At 38.0% G+C, this 13,145-nt stretch overlaps 1 protein-coding gene and 1 long non-coding RNA gene across 9 annotated transcripts in view; one reads left to right on the top strand and one right to left on the bottom strand.

Annotated features, from left to right (window-relative positions):
* The window catches only part of LOC103467517 (glutamate receptor-interacting protein 2-like), a 41,716-nt gene that overhangs the window by 15,177 nt on the left and 13,394 nt on the right, over window positions 1–13,145 (bottom strand). For 5 of the 6 annotated variants that reach the window (XM_008413967.3, XM_008413962.3, XM_008413964.3 and 2 more), the window contains exons 8-11: window positions 3,682–3,829; window positions 3,419–3,588; window positions 562–690; window positions 193–354 (exon numbers count right to left, since the gene is read on the bottom strand). In XM_008413967.3, coding sequence (XP_008412189.1) covers window positions 193–354; window positions 562–690; window positions 3,419–3,588; window positions 3,682–3,829 — 609 coding nt within the window. The remainder of the gene's footprint in view (window positions 1–192; window positions 355–561; window positions 691–3,418; window positions 3,589–3,681; window positions 3,830–13,145) is intronic. The other variant, XM_008413963.3, reaches the window with a different exon arrangement.
* Window positions 7,301–10,706, top strand: LOC145552255 (uncharacterized). 3 transcript variants are annotated; one of them, XR_014088235.1, is made up of 3 exons: window positions 7,301–7,415; window positions 8,723–8,822; window positions 8,943–10,706. It is a non-coding gene; the product is annotated as an uncharacterized LOC145552255 (long non-coding RNA). The 3 variants fall into 3 exon arrangements; XR_014088234.1 differs by lacking the exon at window positions 7,301–7,415 and adding an exon at window positions 7,541–8,050; XR_014088236.1 differs by lacking the exon at window positions 7,301–7,415 and adding an exon at window positions 8,417–8,552.

Below are 13,145 nucleotides of genomic sequence, written 5' to 3'. Positions count from 1 at the left end.
GACTGGGCCGAAATCTCTTCACAGTGATAGAAAAACACTTATCGGCCATTACTGCTGCCGATGGGGCATGTTTTTTCAAATCACTACATTTCATCAAGTTGAAAGCACAAAAACGCAAGTTTTAAGTTTGCTTTGAAACAATTAGCAGTCTCAGTCTCTTATTGTAGCACCAAAGGAGATAATTTATCTTACATGAACTCTTGTGGTCCTTCTTCCTGTTCCTTCTCCTCCCAGTGGCGCTGCGGGGGCTGGTGGGAGCAACAGGGGCAACGGGGCAGGGCAGAGTGTTGCTACCTTGGCTGCTGAAGCCGGAGGTGGCTGTGGATGAAGGGGAGAAGCCGGCGCTCACAGCTGCTGAAACAAAAGACAAGGGCTGATACAGCAGTAAAAAGAAAATAATACAGAAAAAAATAATCACTACAGCAGTAGAATGGAGTGAAAAAGTAAAAAGGTTGTGACCATTATTTGGGTAGTCATGGAGAAATGTTTTAATAACTGGGCTGTTAAAGAGCCAAGAAAGAGGCCCTGCCAGCAGCAGAGCTGTCACAAGTGATAACTTACATTTGCAGTGGTCCTGCTGGTTGTGTGGGTGGCTCGGGCTGCTCCATGTCTTGCTGTGGCTGGCGTGTGGGGGATGGCAGTAGTTGCTGCTTTGGTCCCAGTGATGATGGTTGCTTTTCTGTACTTTAACTGCAGCAACAAGAACAAAAAGAAGCACATGCATCATTAAAATAAGATGACTAATTAAAAAAAAAAAATCCAAATCCACTGGAAACCACCACGATTTGCTTTTCATGTCTAAATTTAAATCTCCGCCCGGAGGATACGCCAGCAACCAGTAATTGATATTTAATGCGTTTTACCCGACACTTTTGATTGAATCCTGGACCTTAATGTATTTGCAGATCATTCAGACAGTTTTTTTTTTTTTTTGGCAAATCACAGAAATATTTTTAAACAATTCTTACTTCTGCTGGCCAGGCTCCACAGAGCCGATTTCAAACTGAAGATCATTTTTGATCATTTCATTCTGACAAAGGGAGTAAGCATGCTGAACACAGTCAGAAAGTCCTGCTGACTGACTGCTTGGAGGATTGCAACTCGTCCTTGATTGAGTACAGCTGAAGGCCTGATTGGTATTACTGCAGAGTTTATGTCTCTGCGTCTGATTGGCGGTGCTAAAAGTGCTTTGTGTCAGTGTTTATTCCCCCTGTGCAGATTAAATTCACATTTCTAGAGTCTGGTTCATGTTAAATGGTTTCATCTTACAAGTGGAAAACCTGAGCATTTTTGGCAGGCTGCATTCATGAAGCGATCAAAGGAAAAAAGAGCTGACCAACTGTCTGACACTCACCCCAATAATTACCCCCTCCTTCCAGATTCAGGCAGCTGTTATCAGTCATTCAGTTACAAATTTGACATTCATCCTTGCCGCCTCGTTTGGAAAAGTCTAATCTCCGACAGCTTGCTTGCATGGATGAAGTATCTTATCGAGAGATTGCTGACTGGCGCCTGGCATGCATGCAATACTCGAGGACCCTGGCTAAATCCAATCATACGTATTCAGACTACATGCAGCAGAACCTCTGGGCCTTTTCAAGAAACCAAGATCTACGTAGCTCAAATCAGCCTGAAAAGCCCCGACTCTGCCAGCTTAAATTAAGCTCACCTAGGGCACTCTTTTCAAGATATTTTGCTTTCAGTCTTAGTGGGTGGAAAGATATGTCTTCTAATCTTTCAGTCAGCCTCATTAAATCGTCTGAGAAGATTAAACAAATTGCATTTTATAATCATGCCTCCTCCAAGAGAAGAGGAGCTGTGAAAATTGTTTCATCCCAAAAGCACACTTGCTAAACGATGAGTAGTTACTGAAAGCGAATATCAGAAAACATGCCTACATTGTTACCATACTGGTTGTCAACAGAACCACGTGAATCCTTTATCTGATGTTATATCTACAGCGTAACATCCACCTAAACAAGCTCAAGCTGATATTATCATCTCACATGCTCCAAGTGATGTTAGATCTTTTTAATCTGCGTGCAGTAATGAATGGCTTGTTTCTCTCATTTATTGGCTCCTCTAGTAAAAATGTGTAAAAGATTTTTTTTAAAAACTTATCATAGAAAAATTTAACCTGTCATTTGACACAGAAGCCCAAAGCATCACACACCCTCCACCATGCCTAGAAGTGAGAATGAAGTACTTTTCCTTATCTGTGAGGATAGAACTACAGTGGGGAAATTCATGTTTACGTTTGTGACAGTAGAGAAAAGGGTTTTCTAATGGGATGTCTTCCAAACATGTGGTTTGCATATAAAAAATGTCTAATAGTTTTTATTGAGACTTGATGATCTCAAAATACCAATTTTTACAGCGGTTCTGGAGAACTGAAATGTGAAGGAAAAGTAATCTTGTAAGATGAATTTAAAAATAAATAAATAAATAAATAAAAAAAGTTATTCTCCTAAAAATCTATCACAGTTTTTTTAAACAAATTTGATCATATTCAAAACAGCAAATTATTAAATTTCAGTTTTAATGTTTACGCTGAAACATTGAAAGAAGTAAAATCTGGGAACGAGTTCAACGGTTTTATTTCCTTCTTTTAGCTTTCTCCCCTAGTGTGATCCATCACATCAGCAGTTTTTGTGGCTGCTGATTCAAATATAAAACTGCAGCAACATGATCTCTGACAGAGAAAGCTTATCTGTGTGTTGTTTGATAATAAGCATGCAAGTGTGCAAGCAAAGCAAAGGGCCATGAGCATACCAAAGAAAAAACACGCAGTCAAGATGATTCAGAAAGCCTGAAAAAAAGACAGCTAAACCCTTTAATGCTGCATGTTACGCTGCAAAGAACAGAGTGGTCACTGTATGCATGGTGACGTGGATTTGGGGGGAAAACTTGCACATGACAACATGACAAAACCAAAGAAAATCATAAATCGCTTAAAAATAGGACAGATTTTACAAAACCGCCTTTTGTCTTTCTTAAATCTTTATACTTTAGAGCCAGAAGACATAAAACTCTTGAAAGTATGAAACTTGTTTGGTTATTTAATTTCTTTCCAATTTTAAAATATTGCTTTTCTACAAGAATGAAAAAAAAAAGATGTTCCTAAAAACCTGGCCACAGTAAAAAGGAAAAGTTGTAAAAGTAGCTGGAATACAGCCATGAATTTGCTTAAGTGAGTTTCACCTCGGGGTAGCCATACTCTTTTCAGAATGTTTTGACATTTTACACTCCAGATAAATTTATTAATACCACCAGTAAAAAAAATAGAGGTAAATAACTAGAAGCTGCAGGCTCTTGCTTACATCTTATCTTTTTTCTTTTATTTTTTTTCTTCATTTTTTCTTAAAAAACAAAAACAAACGAACGATAAATTTGGGTTTCTGTGACCCGCAGGGCATACCTGTGTCTTGTGGCCTGATGGGAAGTCTACTCTGACTGGCTGGAAGAATCTCAAGTTTGAGATTCTCCGAGGTGCTGGCCAGCAGCTGTGTTGCCTCCATCAGGGAGCAGTGCTCAGTGTTTGTCCCGTCTATGGACAGCAGGATGTCTCCCACATGAAGCGCTCCACATCTGAGAGTGAGACAAAGACTCGGACTCCATTTGGATGTCTGCTTTGTCAAGAGACACTTTGCATAGAAGGAACATGCAGAAGATTTGCTTCACCTTTCCGCCACACTTGCTGGCTTTATCTTGTCGATAACAATGACTTGCTTGCTTCTGTACGTTGTGGTTGTGAGGCTGATCCCCAGGCTGGCAGAAGGACCTTTCACTATTTCCACCAGCAGAGGGCCCGAGGCCTGCTGCACTGCCTCTGGAACAGACAACACAAGCATGCAGAACATTACACAGATCTACTGAATCTAAATAAGCACAAAGAAAATAAAAGTTGATTTAGATTCAGCAAAAAAGGAAAATGGTTTACAATCTGAACTGTGATAAAAAACAATGCTTGTGTTTTTATCACAGTTCAGAGCTTGTGTGGATTACAGTTACGAGTTATTAAGGCCCCTAACAATCCACGCCTAAACATAAGTTATCTGAATAATATTTAGTGACTTCTAGGGAGCTAGGGGTCAAAATGTACTACATTTTAGCAGCTTTGTCAGTAAATGAAAAAAACATTATTTTCACAGGATGAATTTAAGATGTGTTACTGTATTTTTTATTTATTTATTACAAAGACTGTAATAAAGTGAACCAGAGAATGTGGGATCCCACATTTAACCTTCATGAAGAAGCATTCTCCAGCTTGTTGGAAAGCAGGTTGTGAAAGTTTGTCGAAGCTCAGATTCAGGTGGAGATTTTCAATTTTCATCCAAGCTACAAAACACTGGACTGCTTCTTTACCCTGGTGTTGCTGAGGGGTCATATATATGAGGAAATACTTTTCAACAAAATTTCTCTTCTGCTGTTTTGACACAGTTTTTTCTATTCTACTGCTTACAAATCAAAGGCATGTCACATTTTCTTTATAATAAGTAGTAATCTTTTGCAAGTAAATCACTGTTGTACTCAGTACAAAAAGGAATGATGATTGCTGGGAATGATTTCACGCTTTAATTAATCTGCCAGCAGAAGGTCTGAATCCTAAATTTTGTGCAAAGGGAGAATATATGTGCCAACTATCCTTAGTGACCTGTCCTAGTTTGCACAGACCAGAGCAAAGAGCGTGATCTTGAGAATTAGTCACCATGACCAAATGGAGGTTATAATTAGGCCTTTAGTCATGTTGTGAGCTCTAGTATGTGGTGGCATATTCTGCTGCTTAACAGAACCGATTAAAGTGGGGTCACTCTTCGCTGTTATACTGATTTAAACATGTTTTTACTCACTTTCACAGTATTAATTTTACCAGAACACGCAGAAATAAAGAAACAAGTTTAAGGTGTTACAAAGGCACATTCCAGGTAAAATTATGTAGTACATTAAAGCGCATGCCATAAACTCTCCGTATAATTTCTGTTTTTCAAACAGAACTCAGTGCTTTAGAAATAATTAGTTCCTCCCACAAGTTTAATGGAAACAGCCATTTTTGTGTACGCTTCCTTACAAACACATACAGACACAAACAGCTTGCAGAAGATATCTTATCACGTTGCAAAATGATAATAAACCTTATAAAAATTGTATTTGAAGCATACGGCGTCGTCCAGAGTAGCTGGAACTAGTAAGTAAAAACCTTTATAGGAAACGTTTCTTTATTTTTTCAGCAGCAAATTCTCACACTAAAAATATATTAATATATCACCAAACTTAGAGAACTGCAGCAGAAAGTGACAACCAGTTGTTTGGGGGGAAGTGGGGGTTACATTTGTGATGTCCTATCACCAGAAAAGTAAACATCAGGAGTTTGTTAAACACACCTGGGGCTTTACCTGGAACCGTGTGATTTGGACAGATGAAACTGAGATATATCTTCTCAGGAACAAACAGTCCAGGTGTGTCAGCTATAAAGTAAAGGACAATTATATGGAAAAGCATATAATTATCCCATATTAAGTAGGGTGGTGGATCTGTAATTCTGTGGGCCTGGTTCCTTTCCAAATGCATTGAATAATGAACCACCTGGGGTATTTTAACTAAGTTTTAGTTGTTGTTCTGTACCACAAAACTTAAATGTGTCATTGTGAATCTTGCAGCAGAATCAAAAACAGGTTGCCAACTTTCCTCCATCTCAATCCCCAGAGTTAAATCCTATAAACCAAACAGTGGGTTGACCTGAAGAGCAGAGAGCATGAGAGAAAACACAAACTCTGGAAAATCAAAAACAAATTATTTTAAGATCCCTCTCTCCATGTGTCCAAACCAGAATATACTGAACAAATAAAATAATTGTTAAAAAGAAGGAGTAACAATTCGCCTAAATCAGTTAAAAACACAGGAATAGAAAGCAGTGTGCTATAAATCAGGGTAGCTCCAATCTGAACTGCTGGGGCTGACCTTCTAAAACAACAGTAGAGACTGGATGCTGTCTGAGTATTTATATGGATAAAGTCGCTGTGGAAACCTGACAGAAAAGGGCTACAGACTCAGCATTGGACATGTCAGAGGAAATCAAAGTTTCTGCGACAGATCAGAAACTAAACATTGCATAACATCATCATCTGCAGACCATGTCCAAGACAAACCCTTCAAATATGAGGATATAACTGAAACAGAGGACGAGAAAAAAAAAAGTCTCCTGACTATTCTAAGGTTACGCTATGGTCAAATAAAAACAACATTAACTTGTTCAGCTCATATGTGGTTCAGCATTTTTGGAGTTCTAAGAAAATGGCTGAGGTAGTGTAACGATAAAGGGCTAAATGAGAGCAAGAAAATGATGGAACCAAGGGTGTAGGAACAAGTTTATCATTGGGGGGGAAACATATCGAAAACTTGAAAGATACGTAAATAGCTTGAGCAAAAATGTCAAACAATGGTGTCATCAACGTGTTACTCTAATCTGACCCCTTGTAACGAGTAATCTAACGTGTTAGTATTTACAATCCAATAATCAGATTAAAATTACGTATCCAAGTTAAGCATTTGTGATTATTTTTAGAAAACACATATTGTTGCTTTCTTCTTTTTCCTTGGGGAGATAAGTTACATATGTAACACCAGCGACACAAACGTAAACGATGGAGGGAAAAGAGATGCACATTTTCTAGATGATGGATGAATTTTTCATTGAGTGATCAAATTACTCTTTCAAAGTAACTATGCCATCCATGGCAATAAACTAACTACACTATATATCATATGTGTGTAGACCTGTCACAATAACAAATTTTGATTTTTGATAAACAATATTATTGTTGTTTTTAGACCATTTTAAAGTAATAAATGTTAATGGCAAAATTATAATGCAAGAACACAAGATCAGTAAACTTTAAATTATAATGAACATTTAACATTGCAACTGGAAGCCATTTCAAATATCCAAAATAAATAAACAAATGACAAAAAAAATGAATTTTGAAGTCTTTGTAAATAAAAATGTCCTTCAAAAAAAGGTTTAGCTGAGACCAAAGCACCAACCTGAAAGCTTTTATCATACAGTTTTTTGTAGAAAGAAAGAGAAATAAAAAGAGAAGTGATAAATCATGCCAATGGAAATTATTGAATTTGTTTTAATTTATCATGAGCACGTAGCTCGGTTCATTGTGCGCGTGGAAGCGGACACGCAGCGGCACGAGCTGACGCCGCCGCATGCGCAGCGTGTCGCAGCGCCTCGTGCATCTCTGGATCTTTGCAACTCGGTGCGGATCACGCGCGCTGCTCTCCCAGGCGGCTCCAATGTAAACCTTAACTATAAACGCCATACCGCTGTCTTGGCTCAAAAACGCCAACTGTTACAACCGCGACTATAACTCAGCCTTCAGGAGAGTCAAAAGGAGATGAAAGCTCGGCAGGTGAGCTGGTACAGTTTATAATCAGTTAACTCACACATTGTGATTAACATTAGAGTTGCTACATGTAACTATCCTGGCTCCCTGGCTGGGCTGGCAGTTTTGGCGGGTCTGAATCGCTGCCAACAAAAAACTCCGCTTCATCTCCAAGACGACGAACAAAATATGTGTCCAGTTTTTGGCTTTTCCTTGCTCTCTTTTTTCCATCTTTCTCACTTTGCCGCTCCACTCCATTTCAAAAGAGAACAAATATTATGTTTTTTGAACAATAACCATTTTTGTTGCTAATCTGTTGCTAAGAGATGTGTTGCTAAGGTGCACAACCGCACAATTCTTGTTAGTGTAAAATAAGTGGTATTTCAAAACAAAACATTATATTTTTATCAATAAGAATTTTTGTTGCTGCGCTGTTAATCTGTTGCTAAGAGATGATCGCGTTTTCTGGTAACCAAGTTCCAGAAAGTAAACATCTGAGAGAGCGCAGAAGAAATCCTATGTTTTTTGAACAATAACAATTTTTGTTGCTAATCTGTTGCTAAGAGATGAGTGTGTTTACTGGTAACCAAGTGCCACGAAGTGAACTTCAGATTTTAACCTTTTCAAAATTTGCCAAAGGTAAATGTCTTATATCTAATCAGGTAAGCGTTATTTCGAAAGAGCTTTTGTTTTATAAACTACTTGTTATTAATTTGGTTTTAAGAGATAAGCGGGTTTTTTTCTGGTAACGAACTGCCACGAAGTATAAATCGAGATTTTTACTTTTGTGTTGAATGTGTGTTTAATACATTTGCCATTAATGCCAAAAAAAATTTACCTTTTCTGCAAAATTAACCAACTGCACAATTCTTGTTAGTGTAAAATAAGTGGTATTTCAAAAGAGCGGGAGAAACATATTTTTTTATCAATAATAATTTTTGTTGCTACGCTGTTAATCTGTTGCTAAGAGATGATCGCGTTTTCTGGTAACCAAGTTCCATAAAGTTCCATAAAGTAAACATCTGAGAGAGCGCAGAAGAAATCCTATGTTTTTTGAACAACAATTTTTGTTGCTAATCTGTTGCTAAGAGATGAGTGTGTTTACTGGTAACCAAGTGCCACGAAGTGAACTTCAGATTTTAACTTTTGCGAAATTTGCCAACGGTAAATGTCTTGTGTCTAATCTTTCGAAATAACTTTTTGTGGCTGCTGATTCAAATATAAAACTGCAGCAACATGATCTCTGACAGAGAAAGCTTATCTGTGTGTAAACACTCATCTCTTAGTTTTTGCAGCATGTTTTAATCATTTTATTGCATTTTTGTTTATATTAGAACCAGTCTGGTTGAGGATGAATCTCCAGTCGTCAGCCTAACCTCCACCTCCCGATCCCTCCATGGATTCTTCGAAGATTCAAGCTCCAAAAATGATTATGTAAGTGTTAATATCTCTGAAACCCTACATTTCAGTAATTGAGGCTTGTTAGAGTTGTAGTAAAAATGTATTCCTTCGCTCCATTTCTCATTGTTATGTTTTTTGTTTGTTATGATCCAGAGACCGACACTGGCTGTCCTACTCAGACACTGAAGTTGAGGTGAGGTGGTGAGAGAAAACGCAGACGAAGCCCAGGGTGTAGATAGATGAATGATGATGAATATTTAATAATGAGAAGCTCACAACAGTCCAGGAACTTGCAGCACGGCAGAAACTGAGGCTAAGCTCATACCGGTAGCAACAGAGCAGCTGGAACTAGACCTAATGTCGACTCAGGACAAACAGTTCAACTGACGACGACTAATTGTACAGACTCTCAGGACTTAACAGTCCAACTGAGTAGACTGAGTAGACTGACTAAAGGTCAACAACGAACGACATACGACAAGTGTCTGACAAAGAACAGGGACAACAGGTGGGCTTAAATACACAGAGGGTAATTAGGGAGACTAGACATATCTGGGAACAATTAGCCCTCAGGTTTCTCTGACAAACTGTTCCACAAAAAGGAGCAATACTGGATGGATAATAAATGACTAAAATTATATGATCACGTAAAAGGTTAAAATAAGATTCATATGTATAGAAAACAACAAGGAAAATGACAAAACAGACCCTAATTGATTTCTATTTGCTTTTTCTCTTTCTCTCTGTCTGAGCCTCACGCGGTGCATCTGACCTCTGACCTTAACTCCTCCCATCTGTCCTCCCATGGACCAGATGATGTCCCTCCAACAAAACCAGCCGATGAAAATGATTGAGAAGATCTGGAGGATCAAGAAGACAGAAAAGACCTCCATCACCTCCAGGGGACAACTGTCAGTCTTCTGTTGGGCATTTGGACTGAAAACTGTGTGAGACTGAGCTTTAACAACCTCCGCTGGTCTGCTGTCCAGTATCAGCGTAGAGGAAGAAAAGCTAAACATGCTTCAGAACTGTGAGAGAAGACGACTCTGAACTGTTGACACTTGTTTCATCTGTGGACAACATGGACATTTCCTGAGGGACGATCTGGACAACCCAAAGATCCGACACCAGAACCAGTTGGACTGACAGGAAGCCGGAGTAAAGAGACCGGGGAGGATTTGGCTGCAGCAACGCCGAGACCAAGTGGGGGAGAGGGGCGAGAAGGAAGGAACATGAATCCACATCAACCACTGTGAAGGACGACCTGTCTGTAATGTCCATCTAGATCACGACTTTAAATCTGAAACAACAGAGCACCAGGGTGAGCAGCAAAACTTCACTCTACCAAGTATCAAGTACTTCAACTTTTGACACCAAAGAGGACAATGTCCAGAGCAACAGCTAGTTTGGATGTTTCTGAAAAGCTCTCCACTCAAAGAACTATTGCTGGTCCACTGTCGAGTGACCGAAGCAGAGAGAGAAGATTTATACTTTTATGACAGGAGGTAACAAATCCTCCTGAGCAGGCGATCAGTGTTCCTGTTTCTACGCTTTACCTACTTTCCAGATGGAAAATCTGCGCTTTCTTGTTGGGTTTTGAACGGACACTTATCTATACCTTCACTGCACTAATGTAATTTTTTTGTTTTGTTGGGTTTCCTAGAAAACACATGAAATTGGGTAGCTTAATTATGATCATTCTTAGTTGTTTGACTCCTAAGGATGTTTAAGAGTTTAGAATTTCATTCTTCTACACATAAGAGAAGTCAATTTAAAATTAACTTTAATGTGTGTAAAAGACTCATGTGTCGTCTCTGCCTGGCAGAGCTTTCCATCCAGAATTGCTTCATGATTGATTGTCCTACAATCTCTCTGTATTGTGCATAATTCATAAATAAACCTGATTGAGTGATTTTACCTGAACAGTGTTTGGTAAGTTTTTTTTCCACAACAATGGACAAAAACATTAAAGGCTCTCAAGTAAAAGGTGTGGCAGTTTTAGCTAATGTTGGACCCATGAGCCAATGCTAACATTAGCATATTAGCCTGAAAAGACTTTTATGCGTCATCTTTTCAAAGAAAAACTAAACTGTAACCATATATGCGAGTAGTAAAGGCATACATGGCACATGAAAATATACTGAAGACAAATAACTCACCTTTAAAGAAGCCCTGTTTCTTCCAATGGAATCTTCCCGCATTTTACTGCGCATGCGCACCACTGAGCTGAAGCGTTCACTCCAGTGACAAAAATAGTCAAATCCAGTTTACTCAAAATAATGTAGTCTTGTACTTTTCTCAGGCCAAACATGTACATTGCTCACATTACTTGAGTTGAATAAACAATTTAGTGAGACTTGAGTAAAGCAAACAAACCTAATGTAAGTAATAATAGGTATTGCCTTTTAGAGTGTTTTAGGCAAGGGCGTAGGAACGAGTTTGTCATTGGGGGTGACGCATATCGGAAACCTGACAGATCAGTAAATATTTTGAGCAGAAATGTCAAACAATTATGCCATCAACAAATCAGTAATGCGTTACTCTAATCTGACCCTTGATTCAGTAACAAGTATTCTAACACGTTACTATTTACAATCCAATAATCAGGATTCCAGGATGAACACTCACTTTAGCATTTGCCTCACAACTAGCAAGCTAAATACTCTGGTAGCACAGACAGGCTAACAGATTTTGATATATCTTATTGGTCAAAAGACATTTGATTATTGGTCAAAATACACTGATATAAATTGACTGGTAATTGAAATGGTTCTACCTCTTTCTAAAACCAAAGTAGAAAACAGCTCATAAAATAGGATTCAGCAGTTTTAAACACAATACAGCAGTTTGACCAACAAAAATAAAATCTAAAAAACAAGTTTTGTTCTTCTTGAACAACTCTCTACATCAGTGCCACAATTTGATTTACAAAATAAATAAAAAGGATACTTTTCACGTCTAACAGACCCTTAGCTCCTCACTGTTAACTCAGTCTCACTTTCCAGCCCTGCATTCAGTAACTTACCAAATATGATCCATAAAAAACATTGAAGCAAAAAGCCTAAATGTTTGTTTTCCTGTCATTTTCAGCAGCAAACATTTAACTGAAATATCTACTGATGTGTTTCTGTCTCTGCCTCCCTCTGACTCTCTGCAGCCTGATGTTCCTGCATGAATTCATGGATTTACAACAGACACTACAGTAATGTACAGTGTCAGAATGTGAACTAAATATAAAAAGTATGTTTTTATCATACAGAATGAGAATTTAAACGACTTCATTTTCAGATGTATTATTATACATCTCAACTCTATTTAATGTGTAGCAAAAATTTTCACTAGCTTATTTTTAAACCTCTCCTCAAGCACTTTTCTTATTGTCTCCTGTAATATAATTTTTTTTATATAATTAATATAATTAATTAATATAATTTTTATATCTTCACACTCTGAAACTCCACCTGGCTGATCTTCTCATAATAAAATAATTTAGCTTATTTAAAAATTAAAAACAGTTCATACATATTTCAATAAACTAAATGAAGACCGCACCAGAGCTTCTTCACCTTTCTTCAACATCATTCTAGCACTGCTGTTCTCCTAAATATCAAAATAATATAATATAATATATAAATACACGTTAAGTGGTCGAGTATGATCAGGTGTTGCTCACTTTAAATAATAAAAAATCTAATTTCGCTGCTTTTTCAGTCTCATTCTAAATCATTGTGACTAGACTAGCTAACTTTTAAACAAAGTTAGCAGTAAAATTCTGGACATGTGACTATTCCAGAATTAAAACCGCTTAACCAAAAAAATTTAGTTCTATATATGAAAATAAACTTGACAACAAGATGTTATAAACGAGCGATATTGATGGCAAACTTCCTGACAGATCGTTTACCTCATTCAAACGGAGTTTCTCTGACTCCGTCTGCTGCTGCCTTTACTCTGAGCCGTTCAGAGAGGGGAGGAAGCGCTATGCTAATGCGCTGTTGTGCGCCTTCAAAATAAAAGCATGCGAGTGGAAGATTTTTTTTAATTCTTCGCAACTGAGGTGAAATTATTGGGGGGGACGAATGTGACTCTCTCCAATATTGGGGGGGACATGTCCCCCCGCTTCCTACGCCATGGCTGGAACAATGATGATTGGAGGCAGCCTAGTGAATGCCTGTATGAAAAATGTCAAGCTGAATCCCAGTCATCAGAAGCTTTGCAAAGGATGCAAAGCAAAGCATTGCAGCATATTGTCACACCAAATGCTTAGCAAAAATCATACTGGAGTTTCAGCATAAAAAAAACTGCCTTTTTTTTATTTCAAAACTCAATAATTTTCCAGACAATAAAAAAAAAAAA

The sequence above is a fragment of the Poecilia reticulata genome, chromosome 7 (assembly GCF_904066995.2).
Source record: "Poecilia reticulata chromosome 7, P_reticulata-male-v2, whole genome shotgun sequence".
Taxonomy (NCBI): domain Eukaryota; kingdom Metazoa; phylum Chordata; class Actinopteri; order Cyprinodontiformes; family Poeciliidae; genus Poecilia; species Poecilia reticulata.
This window is presented reverse-complemented; position numbering and strand designations above follow the sequence as displayed.